General features: G+C 43.3%; 1 protein-coding gene across 2 annotated transcripts in view; it reads right to left on the reverse strand.

Moving 5' to 3' along the window:
* The window catches only part of DYNC1I1 (dynein cytoplasmic 1 intermediate chain 1), a 300,330-nt gene that overhangs the window by 207,681 nt on the left and 72,864 nt on the right, over positions 1-19,785 (reverse strand). For both annotated transcript variants that reach the window (XM_087861060.1, XM_087861059.1), the window contains one exon: positions 11,776-11,891. In XM_087861060.1, coding sequence (XP_087717186.1) covers positions 11,776-11,891 — 116 coding nt within the window. The remainder of the gene's footprint in view (positions 1-11,775; positions 11,892-19,785) is intronic.

Below are 19,785 nucleotides of genomic sequence, written 5' to 3' on the forward strand. Positions count from 1 at the left end.
CCACTGGGGCGCCAGAATTTGTAGAATGCCGAAGCCAAGGTAAAGTCCCCATCCTTCAAGTTCATGCTAGGCTGAGAAGAGAATGCCCACTTCTCAGTTGCCCTTGCTTGGAAAGTAGGCTCTATAACAGGTAGCTAGTGGCAGGTAAGGACATGCTAATGTCCTGCCCCTCCCAGGATGATACTGTAGCCCTCCAACTGGGGGCTGGTGAGAGAGGCAACTCTGTGTTCTTTGCTGCACTTATTTGAAGTAGACTTTGCTTCAAGCTAAACTGGGAAGAGAGAGGAGGGAGTTCAAATACCACAGACCCTTCCTGTTCTTACCAAATTTTAGTAAGTTTTCTTTAATAAATGCTTTTTCATTTACTGTATGTTCTTAGGCTCATTTCCAGAGACTTTTAAAATGTGGGGTTTTTGTTGTTGTTGTTGTTGTTTCTTAAATAGTGCTCACTAGTTTTACTGGGAAGAAAACCCACAAAGCTCCCCGTGTTGCCATGCTGGAAGTGAAAGCTTTATATACTTCTTGGGTTAGTCAACATAGCAAATGTTATCCTTCAGGAAATAAAAAGGTTTGTTATAGCCTGTAGTATTCTTTAATCCTGGTATTTCTTGAATCTATTACTGATCAAGAGCAATGAACACAGGTACCCTCTTCGTTCTGGTGTGCTGTGGGAGTTATACTGGAAGAGTATTAATGTGTTTCCACTTATCTTTCGGAACATAATGATCTGCACTCTAGTCTCCCTGTGGCATTCATTTGCTAGAAGAGAGATTAGCATTTGATACAAAAATATGAAAATAAGCAGCTAAGGTAAGATTCAGCTCCCTTTTCAAAGGAGTTAGGTTTAATTGAAGGAGAAAGAATATTCCAAATTCCTTTTCCTTACCATTTAGAAGATCAAAAACTGCAAAGATCATTCCTTCTGTGTACTCCTTCCCCCAGCCTGGGGTGGGGGGGGGGGGAGTTAAACACAGGAGTTTATTTCCAGATAAGTGGCAAGGAAAGGAGCATACAGAGAGAAGAAGAGAGAAATATTTAGATAGATCTGAATTTTCACTTTCTGGAGAGAAGCATTGGGAAGGGTGCAGTGCAAAATAAACTGAGAAGAGAAATGAGCACAGGGACCTCTGAACCACATTTCCTGTTTGGGAAGCTAGGAGGAGACCATTATGCAACAGGTCTCATTCACTACAAGGCACCCCAGCTTTGATGGGGGTGGTGGGCATGATACAACAGAGAGAAGAACGGACGAGTACAGATGAGCCTCCCTCAGACCATCTGAGGCATGGACGCTGAACTGAGGGCCAGTCTGCCACTAGGGTCTGTTGCGGTAGACAGACTATACAGCATGGGCTGGGGATTGACTTCTAGGCCAGGGGCTGGATAGAGGGTAGGGCCTTGACTCAAGGTCTGGAGGCAAAGAAAGCTGAGAGAAAAGCAAATTTTCAAGAGGGAAATGGCCCATACTCCTAGGAACACTGCCAAGCAAAGAGAAAAGATACTAGTCCACAGTTAGAAGCCGTAGCACTGGGTGCCAGTGCCCAGGAGGTCAAGGAACATCCTATCAAAGACCCGCAGGTGTCAGCCAGCCTACTGGCAAGGACTGGCGTGAGGCCAGGGTCCCTCTTATCCCTCCTCACTCCACCAAAGCCATGAGATCATGTCAACCTCACCTTTCTCTGCTCTACACTTGGCCAAGATCTTAGGGAGAAAGTGGGAGCGACATTTCAGCATTTCCACCCAATTCGAATTGCACATACCAACTGAGACTGTTTAAAACAAAAGACTGCACTAAAGTTGTTTATTTCATACATCTTCCCCCTTTTGCTGTGACAGCCGGTGGTATTACAGACAGCTGCAGCCTGAAGGCGCCGCACTCTCTGTACTTCTGACTCAAGATGAGCAAACTCTACAGCAACACTCTCAGTACAGGAGTGTGTGGGGCCCGCAATAAATATCATTGTTTACCTCCCCCTTTTTCTTCTCACATCAGAGTAGGCTTTTTTTTTAATATATATTTTTGGCTGTCCAGCATCCACACATTCATTTTTGGCAGGGAGTATACCAAACCAGATCAAAGTCCAGTCACAGCCTCCCTCGGCGTTCTAGAAGCCGGGCCAGGGCAGTTAGTCCTCCACCTGGCCCCTCGGAGCTCATGCCGGGCGTGTAACTAGGTCTAGCCAAGCGGACTTCCGTACTGCTCTTTACGTCGCCAGCAAGTATTGTCAGGTTTCAAGGAGAACTAGGGGTTTTCAAGGCAGCAGTGACTGCAGAGTTTCAATCCTGAGCGTGATTGTGGGCGTCAGTGACGGGAAGTCAGGGTGCTCGGTCTTACCAGGCTGAGCAGATTCAGCGGCATGACCTTGTTAGCTGCTGTCTCAGTCAGCCTGGGCTGCCATCACAAAATACGAGAGACTGAGTGGCTGAAACAACAGAAATTTATTTTCTCACAGTTCCAGAGGCTGGGAAGGTTAAGATCAAGTTACGAGCCGATTCAGTGTGTCAGAGCTCCCTTCCTGGCTTGTAGACGCCTCCTCACTGTGTCCTCACATGGCCTTTCCTCTGTGTGTGCACGTGGAGACGGACAGAGACAGATCTCTTTCTTCCTCCTCTTACAAGGCCACCAATCCTATGGGATTAAGATTCTACCCTGACGGCCTCATTTCACCTAATTACCTCCTAAAAGCCCTGTTTCAAATACAGTCACAGTCGAGGTTAGGGCTGCTTTGCGTCTTTCTACTTCTGACCTAATTCTAATTCATCAATTCTATCAAGTATCTTATATCTTTCCAACAAATCCCTTTTCTGTTTAGGTTAATCAGAGTATTTAATTTTTAGTGTTGGCAACCATGGACCCGGACTGGTGCAGATATGAGTACCAGGAGACAATCACTCAGGGAACTGGTGTTGGTTATGTGCCAACATATGGTTTCTTTAGGGGCTAAAGAAAATGAGAACTCAGACTCCGGGAATGTGAACTTGTCAGCCATAACAAATAGCTGGGTAATTTTTCTTCTGTGGTGATCTTTAATGACGTGTCCACTGGAAAGAAGGGTTTAAGGGATCAAAGTGCCACTGCCACTGAACAATGTGAATGGCACGAAGAATTTAAAGACACTAGGGGGAGACGGATGCTTCTAATGGGACTGGACAGCTTAAAGAAGAGATGACAAACTTGAATCTCTGTATTTTAGCTCAAGGCGTAGACCCAGGGCATTTCTCTGGTTGTGATAAACATCTGTAAACACGTCTGCCAAAATCAAAAGCAAATTTAAATTTTTGTGGGCTCCCAAATAAAAGCCCTTTGAATTGCCAGCCTCACCAAGCTGCTCATGTGAAAGTGACAGTGCTGGTTAGCAAATAATGGAAAACTGAATATGGGGGAAACTATGGAGGGTTGGGAGTACCCCCAAACCACATTCTACACTAAGCCTTGCTGGACAGCTGAAGAAGACCCACCTCACTTCTTTTTGCATCTTCATCATCTTACATCAGGCCTGAGCCAGCTCTCTGGATCTACCTACAACCCTTGCTCATCCCACCCGCCACACAGGGCATCATGCCAGCAGGACCTGGAGAGTAAGCTGGTTGACTTTCAATACCGGGTTAAGACAAGTAGGCTAGAAGATGGGGGAAAAATCTTTGAATATACAGGACCTGCTATTTCAGTAAAATTTCTATAGGTCTAGCGGTCTGGAAAACTTCAAAGTATATGGCAAATACAGTTTCTCTAATACTAAGAGTCATAATGCTCAGTGGGCCAGAATGGCTACCATGCACATAGTCATTCCATTTGCCAGGTGACTCAAAAGGCTTCTACCTTTAAGTGGCCATCCTGCTTAGAAATTATGGTCCCACTGATTCAGTGATGCCCAGAGTGTCTGTGGCAAATCAGACAAATAGCTCTAAAAGTGAATCATGGAAGAGGTGTTTAGATTTGAAAGCAATGGTGGCAAGAATGTAGGCTATACAGGAACTAAGTGCCCTGGCTGTGGCCCAACCAGAGAGCAACCCAAACCCTCAATATTGGACCATATCTTGAAAGAATAGTCAGCAAGTTTGATCACTTTCATCTTTTTCTATCATGGAAAGAGGAATCAACACCTTTTCACTAGAATAACACTTATTCTGAATTTTCTCCCTGCTTGTCATGCTTCCCCTAGGTAGTGACCAGCAAAATCACAGATTTACTGAAAACTCTATGCATTGTGGGTTTGAGCTGTCTCCTTAATAATTAGCTTCTCTTGGTTTCTGCCTATTCTCTGAGTGTGCTTTTTCAAACTTCACGTTGAATATGTGAGCTACAAAATATCTTTTCATTCAAGTTCTTTCCTGCTCAAATTAACCATAGTTCCCAGTGTTTGAAAGTTTGAATTCTGGAGCACCTCCCCCACCTCCTACCCTTTGACCTATGTTATTTCTTCCATTATCTGGCTCATAAGGCAGACAGTTACTATTCATCTTTGAGCTAAGTCAGGTCATCCATCCATTCTCACACCAAATATTAGGCACTATGCCAGGCACTGGTGGTACACAGAATTAATGTGTGTGTGTGACCAGGGATGAGGACCTTATGAGAAGGAATGCCTTGAAGGATCAAGGAGACTGGATTTGTAAATGGATCTGGAAGAAGCAGTTAGTGATCTACGATTACATATTTACTTGATATCAGGTCTGTAATTTGGGTTATTAGTGACTTTTTCAGTGAAATGTACTTAGATCATCTACCTACCATGTCTGTGCCTTGGAGTCAGATACAAAAAAATCTCAGAGCTGCTTTGTGTTCTTAACATGAGCTTCCGGGCCCAGAGCTTTGGTCGAGCCTCACTATTCATCTTCCTTCTATGAAGAGGCTCTTTAGACTACCGTAAGGTTGTATGGAGTGCTGAAGGGAGAGATCCATCATAGCAGCTTTCAGAGGACAAGGTTTTTATTCCATGCAAAATCTTCCACTTCTGAACTCCATCAGCACATTAACCTTTGATCTAGACAATGTGATATGTTGGTTAATTAAGCGGCTAACTGATGGTTAAACAGAAAGTTAGATGGTTAAACAGACCATCTTTCTAAGGTATGGTACTGTAATGAAGATATAATCTCATTTTGAGCCGAAATTTCACATGATGCTCTAGGACATAATTTTTCTCGACGTCCCCCCCCCCCCTTCTACAGAACTACAGATTACAGAAGTGCAGATAATAAGATGGTGTACACTGGTACCAAGTCTTGCTCTGCATTTCGTCTTTTTTATTGAATTCTGGTTTTATTTTTAGTTGTCATTTAGCACCCTTCTGTTTTCATTGGAAGGAATATTTTGAATAAATGAATTTATTTGACTGTACCATCCATGGCACTCTCCCCAGGTGCTTAAAAAAAAAATAAGTTAACTTTTAGCCTAAGGCTTCTGCTTTGGAATATCAAAACCGGCCAGCATCTAAGTTGGTCTCCATTTTCAATGTGTAATTTAAATCAAGAACTAAACCATCATAGTCCTCCTGACCAACAGCTGAAAAGAAGGTTCGGGGATAGGGAAAACAATGACCTTTCTTTTTTAACCAGAAAATTTGTCTATTCAATATAAATGATATCTAAAAAATAAATTCTGAAGTGTCTGCATTTCTAAAATGGCCCATCTTTTTTATTTTTCCCCAAGAGACTTGCCAAGATGATATGAGGTTAATATTGTTAAAAAAAAAAAACAAATGTCTTAGGAGAGGATCCCTCAACCTCTGACCTTGTTAACAATGGGCCTGAAGCCTCTACAGTTGGTTCAGAAAAAAGATTAACACTTTAATCAAACGTCAAAGGGGAAATGGCAGGCCTATTTCAAGGAAGCAAAACATGGCGGATGTCAGTATCTTTCTGGAACAGAATAGAAACGGAAAATAAGATTAGCGTGTGTCATCTTCACTAGGGATTTTTTTTTTTAAGATTTTATTTATTTATTCGACAGAGATAGAGACAGCTAGTGAGAGAGGGAACACAAGCAGGGGGAGTGGGAGAGGAAGAAGCAGGCTCATAGTGGAGGAGCCTGATGTGGGGCTCGATCCCATAACGCCGGGATCACGCCCTGAGCCGAAGGCAGACGCTTAACCGCTGTGCCACCCAGGCGCCCCTTCACTAGGGATTTTTAATTTGCGTCCAGATGCCACCATGGCTTGTCTCCAAATACCTGGCTGTTCTTTAAATAATAAGTTTAGAGAAAGAGTGTAAGGTCCAGGAACCCGGGAGCCAATTGAAGAGCTTCAGTCAAGGTTAAACCACCGAAGCCTGTGTTTTCCCAACTTATTTCCAGGGGTTTTGGGATTGGCTTCCACTAGGAAATTATAACCCCAGGAACTGCCTAGTTTCATATTTAAGATGCCAAATAACTATTTCCTCCTAGATTCTCTGAAAAATGACTTTACTTGGCAATCCTGTATCAAAGAGTTATGCTCTTGGGGGCCACCAAGGTGTAGGAAGATTCAGAACTCAACCATACATGGCTTAGAATTCAAATCTTGATCATTTTCTCTAATCACTTCACATGAAATGGGGGCAGGGGAAGGGGAAGGGAAGTGGTACGGCTGTAGACAACTAGCAAGGAGGTCATACACAGTCTTTGGCAGTCCTTTGTACAGCACGAAGACAGGGCAGAAGGAGTGAACATCCCATGATCTGAACTCCAGACTATGAAGGGAAAACCTAGGGGAGTTCTTATAATTGTCTCTATGATGATAGAATGAGGCTTATTTGTGGACCTGCCCTGCTCAGAGGACAACTTTGCTCTTGTCCAACCATCTAACACCTGATTGGACATAGCTGATCTCACAACAGGGAAGAAAGTCAATGATGTCATCCTGCCCCTGGAGGAGTTCTCTACAAGTGGGGGGGGGGGGTCTCCTCCCCCAGGTGCCCCTGGCCAGCCGTGGTGAAATGAAGATCAGGCTGGTTTTGTGAGTCTCAGCTTCTGAACCCATGAAATGACGGTCTGTGGTAGATGTGAGCTGTCCAGTACAGGAGCCCTTAGCCCCGTGTGGCTATGGAGCACTTGAGATGTGCCTCATGCAACCAGGGAACTTCATTTTTACTTTTATTTAACTTTAAAAACTGATATTTGATTCCATCAATGAAAAGCTTCTAAATATGTTTGGAGCAACTGTGGCATTTGAATCTGCTGTTTCAACTGTAAATTTTAAGAAATCTAATTACCGTTCAAGTATTTCCAATGAAAATTTAGTGTCTGGGGGCACCTGGGTGGCTCAGTTGGTTAGCGGTGCCTTTGGCTCAGGTCATGATCCCAGGGTCCTGGGATCCAGCCCCACATTGTTGGGCTCCCTGCTCTTCGGGGAGTCTGCTTCTCCTTCTCCCTCTGCCCCTCCCCACCACTCATTCGCTCAGTCTCTGATATAAATAAGTAAAAACTTAAAAAAAAAAAAGAAAATTTAGTGTCTGAATTGGGATATGTCCTAAGTGTAAAATACAAACTGGATTTTGAAGACTTAATATAAAAAATGAATGTGCAATGTCTCATTGATAATTTTTTATATTGACTACATATTAAAATGATAATGTTTTTAACATATTGGGTTAAATAAAACATATTATTAAAAGTAATGATGGCTCGTTACTTTTTTTTTTTTTTAAGATTTTATTTGTTTATTTGTTAGAGAGAGAGAGAGACAGCATGGAGAGGGGCAGAGGGAGAAGCAGGCTCCCTGCCTAGCAGGGAGCCCAATGCAGGACTCGATCCCAGGACCCTGGGATCATGAACTGAGCTGAAGGCATATGCTTAACTGACTGCGCCACCCGGGCATCCCTGGTTCATTATGCTTCTATGAGACAGTACTAGACTAGACTACTCAGGCAACTCTCTTACACTTACAGCTTCTGTATTAAGTATATGATGGAGAGGATGGGAAACCAAAGTAGAAATTCTACTCTACCAATCAAAAAAATATATATTTTTTTAAAGTGCAAAGGTGAAACAAGAGCCTGCCTTAGCCACCTTCCCACATACCTCTTCCAAACTTAAAGTACTTAGTGTCTCTGCACAGTAAAAACTTGGTGACTGCTTTGCTCTGTCCTGGCCGACCCAGGTGATTTTCTCCTTCAGTTCCCACAACTGTGCCATATTCATGGGAAGATAATGCCCATGTTCACGGGAGTGAAATTAGAGGCCTGGCTGAAATGGAAACACTGACCTCCCTCACCACACAATCTCACTCTCAGGACTTTTCCTTAAAAAAACCATGAAACCAATGTAGCGTTAATGCATAGATTATACCCCCTCCCCTCTGAAGTACAGTGAATACTTTCTCTTCCTTCTTTCTTATTCCTCCAGCATCATGGCATTCTTCGTTTCTTCTGTTGATATTGAGCCCTTTCTTTGAGCCAGGCACCATGTTGAGTGTGGCAGGGAAGGACACACAGCCCGCCCAAGGCAGACCTTTAGATAATCAGTTATTACAGAGTGATAAAAGGGGAAATGGACTACGCCCGCCGTACGAACGACGCCTACCAAAGCAGAATTACCGAGGAGCTACCCCTTGACTATTCCTTCTTCCTTTGACTTCCCAAAGGAAGGCAGACAGGAGAGAAGGCATCCCGGGCAGGGAGACAGGATGTGCAAGTGTACGGAGGCCGACGCTGTGTGGCACCATGGACAACGAAAGCAGATTGGTCTTTCTTGGGCATAAGTAACAAGGCACGGGAGGGAATTAGGGGGGAGGGAGAGGCCAACATGAAGCCATTAAGTTCCCATTGATAAGATACCATGAAGGGGAGAGGAAGATCAGAAAACACTTCAAAACTATCAACAGGTTGTATAAGTTTCCTCCTCCTTCCAGAGCGGCTTATGCATTACCAGCAAATTAAGAAATTCTCCTTGTCCCAGGGCTCATTACAGAACTTGGGAGTTTCTAAGCTATCTGTGGCATCATCTTTGTCATTCAACAGCATTTATTGGGTGCTTTGTATGAGCCAGTCACTTACCCACTCTAATAAGGACACAGAAGACTGGCTCCTAACTAATCTCGGGAGGTCACAGGCAGTCCAGGGCGTATTAATAACAGGCAAGGCACAAGTAGTCTGGCAGGGAAGCATAATTTTTTTTTCCTTTCTTACTACTTGGGAATAAAAAACATGTGTTTAAAATGTCTTGGGGGTAGAGATACCCTGCTCCCCAAATCAGTGTGTCCTATTATCAGCCTTATTTCTCCATAACTGGTGACCTAAATTTATATTGAAAAAATAGTATTCATAGGGACTTCATTCCTCAATCTTCCTGGTTTAAATTGTTCTCTGGACTGTTTCTCCGAACAGGTCATTACAATCACAAGTTAAGAGAATGCTCATTTTAGTACCTAGTGGAGAAAAGAGACTTAAGCTTGGGAAAAGTACCTTCCCCTTCATTTTAAAGAGTTAAGTGGTAACATGGAACAAACTGAATGCACTGGAACTCCACTGCATACAGAACACGTGGTTACATTTCCCATAGTTGCAACATGACTTAAAAACAGCATTCCTCCATACACTATGGGCAATAATATGCTATAGATCTTATATACACCACAGCTTTAAATAGTATCCATGCAAGAGCCTCACTGTGTCATAAAATCCAGTAGTTCATCGTTTCCTGCCTCTGAATGGCTGCAGTTGTCGTGAGAACATTGCCATGGCTCAAGCCCCAAACCCGAAGCCAACCCAAACCTGCCACGTGGCAGACTCCTGCTGCCGACTGCCTGCTGCGCCCCCCAGTTCTCCCTCCACCAGCTGCCTCCACACAGCCAGGGAAAGGCAAGCACCAGGCAGCGGGGCGACCGCGGGCCGCCAAGGGTCAAAGGAGCATCGGTGGCAAGAGGACAGTTTGCTGAAGCAAGCCTAAGGTTCTGCCAGGCTGGACCCACCAGGCGTTGCTTAATGTCCAGAGCTACAGTAGCTAGCTTTGAGTTCAAATCTGTATTGTGGAATTTGAACCATCGCAACACGCATCACCACAAAAAACCTCCACGAATCTTGTTAACAAAACAAGAAGAACTGCTGCCAATGGCTGAGAAATAAATTCCTTCTTTCCTGCTGCTTGGACCACAGCATAATGAGGGCGCCCAAGCTCTCTTTGCAGTAATAAAACGGAATGCCCAGGCTTTTTCTTTTGATGTGTTCCAGTTTCAAGGTTGAGAGTTGATGCCTCTTCATCCTTAATTTATCTTCCCTTGTAAATATGTCTGTACCCCTTCCAATATCTGAAGTCTACACATTTCCGAAACGAACTCACTCCTTCTCCTGTTTCAGTTGTGTAACTTTATGTTATGGGTCAGATTTTCGGCTACATAAACATACCTCAGGCTACAGCTCTCCAAATACCTCTGGCAGCAAATTAACTCAAACAAATGTTTTGGTTGGGTGGCGAGGTTGTTTTTTAATAATCTTTCTGATCTGCCTGGAGGTCCAAGGATAGGCTAGGTGAACTCTCAAAGGCTTTTCTAACTTTGTATTTTCTGCCACATTAATATGCAGTCTTTAAGTTTGTTGAAGGGGCTGGTCTAAACTTTCACCACCAGAGGGTGCTACTTGTTTGCTTCTAATACTCACTTCCTCTCAGGTTTGAAAGATCAAGGCCCTGTCACCAAAGACTTGTCCTGGCAGCAGCCAGCATTACCCAGGAAAGGTTTCCAGAAGGCCTGTAGGCAGCGCTCTACTTGGAGGCATCATTGGACATTATGTATTTGGAACCCAAACTGAAAACCTCTGTATCTTGCACAAACCAAACCGCACTAATATGTATGTGTGTGTATAGATAGATAGATAGTCACTGTAAACCAAGCAAAGCATTCGAATCATTTTTCACTCTCACGGCTTCTGTTCAGTATTTACTGCAATAATAACCATGAACCCGGAACTCTCCCAACCTCTTCGCCACACCAAACAATAAAATACCATAAAGTAAAAGGGAATCTGCTTGGCTAAACCGATAATGCTATTTCCCAACGATGCAACCTCTTCTTACCTTAAGTATGCACCTCTCCCTCTTCTGCTTGTGTGTGATTTCGTATTTCTACGGAGAACTTTATCAGCTTCAATTTCTCTTAGTGTATTTTTTGATTGACTGGGATGTGCATGTGAATTTTCCACCTGATGTTTTCCGGTATGCACGAAGAAGCATGGAGAGTTTAACTGATTTTAAGTTTTAAATGGTAAGAAATTCTAATGTGTTGTCATCTGAGTGGCGAAGTCAATCACGGGTCAACAAAGTGATTCTACAAAGTGCCAGATTATAGTAAAGATTTTTGGCTATGTGAGCTGTGAGTGCTCTGTCACAGCTTCTCGACCCTTCCACAACAACAAGAAAGGAGCCACACAGACTACAGACACCAATGATTGGGTGTGGCTGTGTTCTAAAACACTCGATTTTAAGGAACAGGTGGTGGGTATGCTGCTGTTTCCCGACTCCTGAAAATGATGACTCTTAACGTTCACACTGTTCTTACTGATAAAATTCAGAAAAGTTTCTAGTATGTCACCCTATGATGATTTTTCCCCTTGATACAGTTTTGACAAATTGTCACCTAAGTAATCCATTTTAAAGGTCACGGGTCCTTTGGAGGAGTACCACTGGGCTCCCTGTCCAGAGCTTTCAAAATCTGGGCCAAAGGAGCCTTAGACTTTCAGCGTGTCATTATGTTTATGTCCTGGGAAGGTCTGTTATGGTAAGATAGAAAAGCAGCAAGAAGGATATGACACTCTGGCAATTTCTCCTTGAGATAACAGGGAAAGCAAACAAAAGACATAGTTTACCTTCAGACTGATGTGTAGCTAGAGGAGTCTGGGTCTCCTTGGAGTAGGACACGACTTCCCTGGGCAAGAAATCCACCTGGGTAACCTTCGACACGCCCAGCCTGTGCAGTCTTCGCCTGTAAGCAACAAAGGACAAACGCTTAAAGAGGGAAGGCATTCCTTGCAGAAAAGCTATCAGTAATAACACACAGGACCAACACAAATCCCAACCTGCAACTTCTCAGTGCGAGGGGCTGGGCCATAAACTAGGACCGGCCCTGGGCTGGCAGCTGGGACATGTGGCTTGTTGGACCACTTTGGCCCTAATTTGCTGGTGATGTCAGGTAGGTCCCTCATGCTGACCCTGAGCCTTTCTATCTGTAAAACAAGGTCTTGGTCTGGCCCAAGGAGACCCCTTCCATTTGGAGCAGCTTTTATTCACTTGATTTAAATTTATACAGGGTATTTTCATTGGTAATACGAGATTCCAGCCTCTTACATGTGATGGACAAAGGAAAAGTAATGACTGTCAAGTCAGAAGAAAAGAAAGATGATTTCTTAGTGGAGTAACATGTTTGCCATGATAGTATTGAGAGGATCACATGCCAAGGGGGAGTGGAACACTTCTCAGTTCGCCAAGAAGAAATTAACACAGATCAGCAGGCGAATTTGTTTAAAGACATCACTATAGTGTAGGTGAGTGAAGAGGGCGCTGGGCTAAGAGTGATAAAGGTTTAGCTTGGAATTCCCCAACTAATCTGTGACCACATGAAAAATCATTTCTGAATATTTATGTCACACTTCAAGTGTTTTCAGATGTCTTTAACATCTATCATCTGTCCTCGCAACACCTCTGTGAGGCATAGGGGAAGATGTTATCACCATCTCCATTAGATATGAGGAAAATGAAATGCAGTGTAAGAGACGTGTGCAAGTATATACAACTCATAAATGGTAGCGCGAGGGCTGAAACACTGTTGGCCTGAGTCCTGGTCAGGAAAGTCCCGGAAAAGGACTTGGCCTTTTCCACCAAGCCAACTCCCACCTAGGGTTCTTAATGGGGATTTCTGAGCTACTGCAAAAGTCTGAAGTACCTCCCGCATCACCCAGAAAACATCCAAATCATGGAGGCAGCAAAGTCTCGTGGCTAAGCACCTAGACTCTAGCCCCCCACTTCCGGGCTGTGTGTGCAATCTTGAACAAGGTACCTACCCTCTCTGTGCCTCAGTTACATCCTCTGTGAAATGGAGATATCACTAGTACTTGCTATTAGGGTTGTTATGACAATGTGTATGTTCCACATGCATACAAAGCACATACTGCATATATGTCATGTGTACATACGTGCCTACTTTACACACATATCTTAAAACAATTTCTGGAATGTTATTTTTAACAAATAGATTTAGTATTAGCATGGGACATATTCTACTGTGTTTCTTAAAAATTTCTAGGCAGAGTGTGTGTGTGTGTGTGTGTGTGTGTGTGTGTGTGTGTGTGTGCATGTCTGAGGGAAAGAAGGAAAGATGAAATAAACACACAGCTCAGCTCATACAGGGAATCCCAGCTACATTCCCTAGCTCTCTATGATCCATAGAAGCACATTCTATTCATATTATTGTTTTTAATTATTACTAGCAGATGGCACAGACTCATTGTATTTTTAGTTCTAGTAGTAATGATAAAATGAAAGGCAATGCATGTCATAGCTAGAAATTTCCATGTACGATTTCCCAAACATTCTAGGGAAACAAAATTTTCTTCTCTGTGAGTTACTCAAACAACTGAGATGATATCTAAGATGTGCACAGAGCAGATACAAACAAACAAACGCTGGGTTAGAGAACAAGCCTGCTTGGCCATCTCTGAAGTCTCAACAAGCTCCATGCAGGCCTGGGCCTCACGGGCCTCATTCACTCCGAAGTCTGGGCCCCCAAGGAGGGTCAGGCTGGGTTCCTGGCACTCCAGGCAGCCTCCTCACACAGAATTAGCAGAAAACACCTGAAATACGCTAGAAACAAAGTTGCCAAACAAGGTAAAAAGCTCAAAGTTTCAAAGTAAGAAATTTAGGTATTAGTTTAACATCAGAGAAGAATGTTTTCTTTCCTGAAATGGGTCTTTCTTGAAGCAGTTGAAAAAGAAAGCATGAACAGACACCCCAGGACTACTTGGGGTACTGCCTCTCTTGCTGTTTCATAGCCCAGAGCAGCTTTCTGAAGTCCCAAGAGGTTGGGCTGCATCACTCAAGCAAAGAGATGGAAAAGAAACATGTGATGGTATTACATCCCCACCATTTCCATTAAAAAAAAAAAAGATTTTATTTATCTAAGAGAGAGAGCAGGGGAGTGAGTGGGGTGGGGAACAGAAGGGGAAGAAGGAGAGAATCTCCAGCAGACTCCATGCTGAGTGCAGAGCCCAACACAGGGCTCAATCCCACGACCCTGAGATCATGACCTGAGCTGAAATCAAGAGTCAGAAGCTTAACCAACTGAGTCACTCAGCCACTCCATTTGATCCCGCCATTTCCAGTGGGGTCACCCCCAGCATGAGGAGATCACCCTGGATCCTAGACTTCTACGGGCATCTGTACAAGGCTCTAGAAGGTACCTATGCCTGCAGGCAGGGATTCCAGGGCTTCTAACTAACAGGACATAAGCTGTAGATCTATCTTGTTGGGTAACCAGTAGCAGGCGCTGGAATAGGAAGCTGACATGGAATTTGATAATCCACCGTGGCAAATCAAAACCAACTGGTAAGACAGTATGGCGTAATGGCTAAGTCATGTGCTCACTGAGAAACTGAATTTTGGTTCAAATCTATGCTTGGTCACTTACCAGCTGAATGGTGGATGAAAGCTTTGGACAAGTGACTAACCCTGCTAACCTCAAGCTTCTTATCTATAAAACGGGTACACATCACTGAGTGGTTGTGAAGGGTGAATGAAGCTAATGCTTGTAAAAGCACTTACTTTTGTGCCTGGCACATAGTAAGCAGCTCCTGGCTTAAGCATCTCTACTTTTAATTTATCTTTTTCCTTGATGGTCTTAATGCTTATACTGATTTTAAAAATCAGAGAAGACAAGATGTATGAATGCTCTAAATTAAAGGTTCTTTAAGATAGTAGCTTTGGAGATGACCTCTGTCAATGAGACATAAGAATCGCACTACTAATTTCTTTGTATGGGCACATGTGTAGTTTTGGCTGGTTGGGAGAGTCTATTTGCTTTTCCTTTAACTGAAAGTATTATCACCATGAAACATCTCTGCTTTCAAACTTATCTTGTATAAATGAGCTTATCTCATTAAACAAAATATTTTCTTTTCTCAATAATTATTGAAGAGTCTCAACCAGTCCCTCACTGATGCTGTGTTGTGAGCTCAGGGTCCCAACTCCACCCAAGCCATCCAGAAGAACTAAAAGCCTAGCTGTGATCACGTGATTCTCCCAATGTGTCCCTCGGATGATACATCGGTAAACTTGTGCGTGATTTGGTCTCAAATTTTAAAGCAGGCCCTTATAACACTTCTTGCAGGTAAAGATAGATTACTCTATCTTTCCACGCAGTCTCCAGATTGATTAAGCTGCATTTATATCAAATGCTTTTATTCTTTGTGGCTATTTTGCTGTTGCTTTAGTAACTGTGTAGTTATAATACATATAAACAGTTTTCACATAGTATCTTATTTTATCCTCATTACAGTTTTACATCATATTCCAATTCTAGACCTGAGAAAATTGAGGCTCAGTGATGTGAAGTCATTTGCTCAAAATCACAAAGGCAGTAAGTGACAGACCCAGGCCTCGGCTCCATCAAACAGCCAGTGCAAGGACCATGTTCTTAGAAACTGTTCTCTGTTGACCTTGTTCTCCTATTTTTTCCTATTGCCTTATGAGCATCGCCTTAGTGAGGCGCACTCCTAAAACCTAGTACAGGAGGGCCAAGCACATGTGTTCATCTTACAAGCATGAGGAGGGATTCCTGAGACGGGGCGAGGGGCGCAAGTATTAGGACAGACTAGAAGGATGGTGTGTGCGAGGTGAGTACCACACAATTGTTCCCCGTCCTAGCTGGCTCAGAAAGGCTGGCCAGGAGATGGCACCCTTCCACAGCAAAGGCCTTCCTCTTAGATGCCTTCTCAATTCTCAAGTCCTCAATTCTGAGTCTTCCCCGGACTGATCTTAGGACTGACATGTCAGTGGATCCAGAACCTATTTGTACAACCCTGTGATCAAGGCCTTCCTCAACTTCCCTTTTTGTAGAGAAATATTTCTACAATTTTATTGGCTGACAAAATTATTATAAACGATCATTAAGAGGTGAAGTGTCCAGTAGTTATTGTCTTTAAAAGTATGAACTTTGAGCATCATATTTATATTTATTCAAGACTTAACAGTTCATCATTCTTTTCTACAAGGATGTAAATCGAACTGCTTATCAAAAGAGGGGGAAAACCCCATTGTACTCATGCTACTAGGATTCCTTTTCCTTTTAATTAGGCTATAAATTCCATACTGGCTCTTCAGTCCTGGCTCTGGGATAGCTTTGCTGCCTACCCAGCACCCCTCCTGCCGAGCTCATCCTCTTACCACTGTGCGTGAAGATACTTCGGCCACAGCCCCTGGTCCGTGCCAGTGTATTCACCTCTTCTCATGTCTCACATGGCCGCAAACTTAGTCATCCCTGACTGACTCACCTCTGTACCCTGGTCCTTAGTTCAGTGTCAGGTACAGAGCAGGCACTAAACAAATGTGTGAGGAAGGGAGGGAGGGAAGAAGAGAAGACTAGAAAAAGGAAAAGGCAGAAGGCATCATACAGAAATGTACTCTGAGACTTTAACTGTCAAAAGCCATGGCGGACATGGCGTTATTATTAAATTATACTCTATATTTTTCACCTTGAGAATTTATTCCAAAGTAAGAGGCTTTAATAGAATTTTAAATGTACTGAATTAAACATGTATCATGTTCTAAATAACCACAGGAAAGCAATTCAACGTCATTTAAGAAATACAATAAGACGGGGCGCCCGGGTGGCGCAGTCGTTAAGCGTCTGCCTTTGGCTCAGGGCGTGATCCCAGCGTTCTGGGATCGAGCCCCACATCGGGCTCCTTCGCTAGGAGCCTGCTTCTTCCTCTCCCACTCCCCCTGCTTGTGTTCCCTCTCTCGCTGGCTGTCTCTGTCAAATGAATTAAAAAAATATTAAAAAAAAAAAAGAAATACAATAAGACCTCTTATATTTGGATTCACTGTGACCACATTTAATGAATCTAGACAGAACCCGAATGGGAGAAGTCCTAGAGCAGTGGTTCCCAAAATGTGGTCCCTGACTGGCAGCCACAGCCCCACCTGGGAACAGGTTAGAATGCAAACTCACAGGCCCCACCTGAAACCCACAGAACAGAAGCTCCGGGGGCAGGGTCCAGTGATTCCGATGCTCACCAAAGCCTGAGTACCACCGAGTTAGAAATACTGGCTCACGTGTGGAAACAGAGACTTCACTATTCAATCAGATTCACCTGGGGCTCCCCAACCCGTAGCCAAATCCTAGAGGATGAGGCCTTAGTCCCACTGAAAAAGGAGGATGCCCCTGGACCAAGCTTGTAGAAAAAGCTCAGTGAGATGGGCCAGGCACAAAGATGAGCCAAGATGAATGAGAGTTAGGAGGCAGGCAAAGGAGACGGCGGTGTTCAACATATGAAGGTACCAGCGAGAGGCTGTCCTAGATCTAAAACTAACAAGTCAGGCAGGGGATGCCAGAGACCCTGGGCAACGAACCACGATCCCTTACAAGCTAACCTGGCATGGTCTCGGAGTGACACGGGGCCCACGTCTCCCCACGGCGGGGGTAGGACTCCCGGCTAAAAGTCCTAGAAGCTCCCTCTCCACCCGGCCCTCTCAACCTGGCTGAACAAGCTGGCTGAGCAAAGCCATAACGCACCAAAATTCACATATTTCTTCTAAAAAGAAAAGCTGGGTGATGATAAAGTATAAAAAGTGAAGCTATCTGAAGTTCTAGAAGGTCGTTTGCTGGCATTCGGGATGGAAAAGTTTCCAGTTCACCACAAGCACAGTCCGATCTACCCAGGTTCTGTCCATTTGTCCTTGGGTTGCACATTCTGAATCCCCAGAAGAAAACTACTCCCTTGCCTCAATCTCTGGACCCATTTCCCTTTCTGTTGCTGGTTCAGTTGAGATCTCCTGTCTATCCAATCACAGCAAGGTTAGCGTGGCTTTGCTAATAAGCTGCTTACAAAGTTACATTATCCAAGAAAGATAAAACCCCAAGTGGGACCTGAGCACGGGCTGTGATACCTACCAAAGCTGCAGAAAGTTAGGGTTATAACAGACTTACCCCTAAATCGAAGGATTCTGTCCTCTCATTAGCAGCATGAGAAACATGTACACAGACACTGGAATTCTCATAAATACATACTCTGTGGCTCCCATTTCACAGATGAATGAAAGCTGAAGAAAAACTTTACTGATATTTTTTAATGTGATTAAGAATTAAATACTCCTTTTGGGGCGCCTGGGTGGCACAGCGGTTAATCGTCTGCCTTCGGCTCAGGGCGTGATCCCGGTGTTACGGGATCGAGTCCCACATCAGGCTCTTCTGCTATGAGCCTGCTTCTTCCTCTCCCACTCCCCCTGCTTGTGTTCCCTCTCTCGCTGGCTGTCTCTCTCTGTCAAATAAATAAATAAAATCTTTAAAAAAAAAAAAAAAAGAATTAAATACTCCTTTTAATAGTAAAGAGAAAAAAAAATACTTGCAGAGCAAAGAGTTATCTACCCAAACAGAATCCCTGGTTTTGTGCCTATGTTTTGAAAAGGTCTCCATTCTTTTCAAAACCACGGACCCCAGAACTTTGGCTTCTAAAGCCATTGCACCTGCGACCCTGAAAATACGGAGACAGTCACTGTTTTGTGCCTATATGCAGAGTGTTAAAGCACACCCATTAGATTTCAAAGAAATTACTAGTAGTCTAGTTGCCTTTAAGAATAAAGGTAAAGAATTGAAATGAGAAAATAATTTTGACATGGCAAGGATTTGGCAGGGTGGTTATGGATAGCAAGGGGATCAGAGCTCTTTGATCAAAGACTTAAGATGAAGGGTGTCTTGATTGTTTTTGTTGAAATAAAATGTACATACTATAAAATTCCCCCCTTGAAAGTGTACAATTTAGTGGGCTTTAGTATATTTACAAAGATGTGTAACCATCACCACCATCTAAGTATACAACTTTTCCTTTACCCCCAAGAAATTCTGTACCTACTGATAGTCACTCCCCATTTCCCCCTTCCCCAGCCCTTGGCAACCACTAATCTACCCTCTACTTTCATATAAATGGAATAATATAGTATGTGGCCTTTCGTGTCTTGCTTTTTTCACATAGTGATGTTTTAAGGTTCAGATAGCATGTATCAATATGTCATTCCTTTTTATTGATGAAGAATATTCCACTGTATGGATATCCCATATTATGTTTAATTCATTCAACCATTGATGGACATTTGTATTATTTCTACTTCCGGCTATTATAAAAAATGCTATGAATATTTGTGTACAAGTTTTTATGTGGACATATGGTTTCAATTCTCTTGGAATTGAACTGAATTCTCTCAGAATTGGCATATGTCTAGCAGGAGAGTTGCGGGGTCAATATGATAAGTCTCTGTTTTACTTTTTGAGGAACTGCCAGACTGTTTTCCAAAGTGGCTTCACTAAAGTTATAATCATTTGCAGTGCACAAGGGTTGCAATTTCTCCACATCCTTGTCTACATTTATTATTATCTGTCCTTTTATTATAGCCATCCTAGTGAGTGTGAAGTGACGTCTTGATGTGATTTAGATTTGCATTTTCCTGAGGACTAATGATGTTGAGCACCTTTGCATGCGCTTATTCACATTTGCATACTTTCTTTGGAGAAATGTCTATTCAAGTTCTTTGCCCATTTTCTTTTTTTTTTTTTTTAAGATTTATTTATTTATTTGAGAGAGAGAGAGTGTGTGTGTGTGTGCATGCATGGG

Source organism: Ursus americanus, chromosome 3 (assembly GCF_024610735.1).
Source record: "Ursus americanus isolate L20-20 chromosome 3, mUrsAme1.1.p, whole genome shotgun sequence".
NCBI lineage: Eukaryota > Metazoa > Chordata > Mammalia > Carnivora > Ursidae > Ursus > Ursus americanus.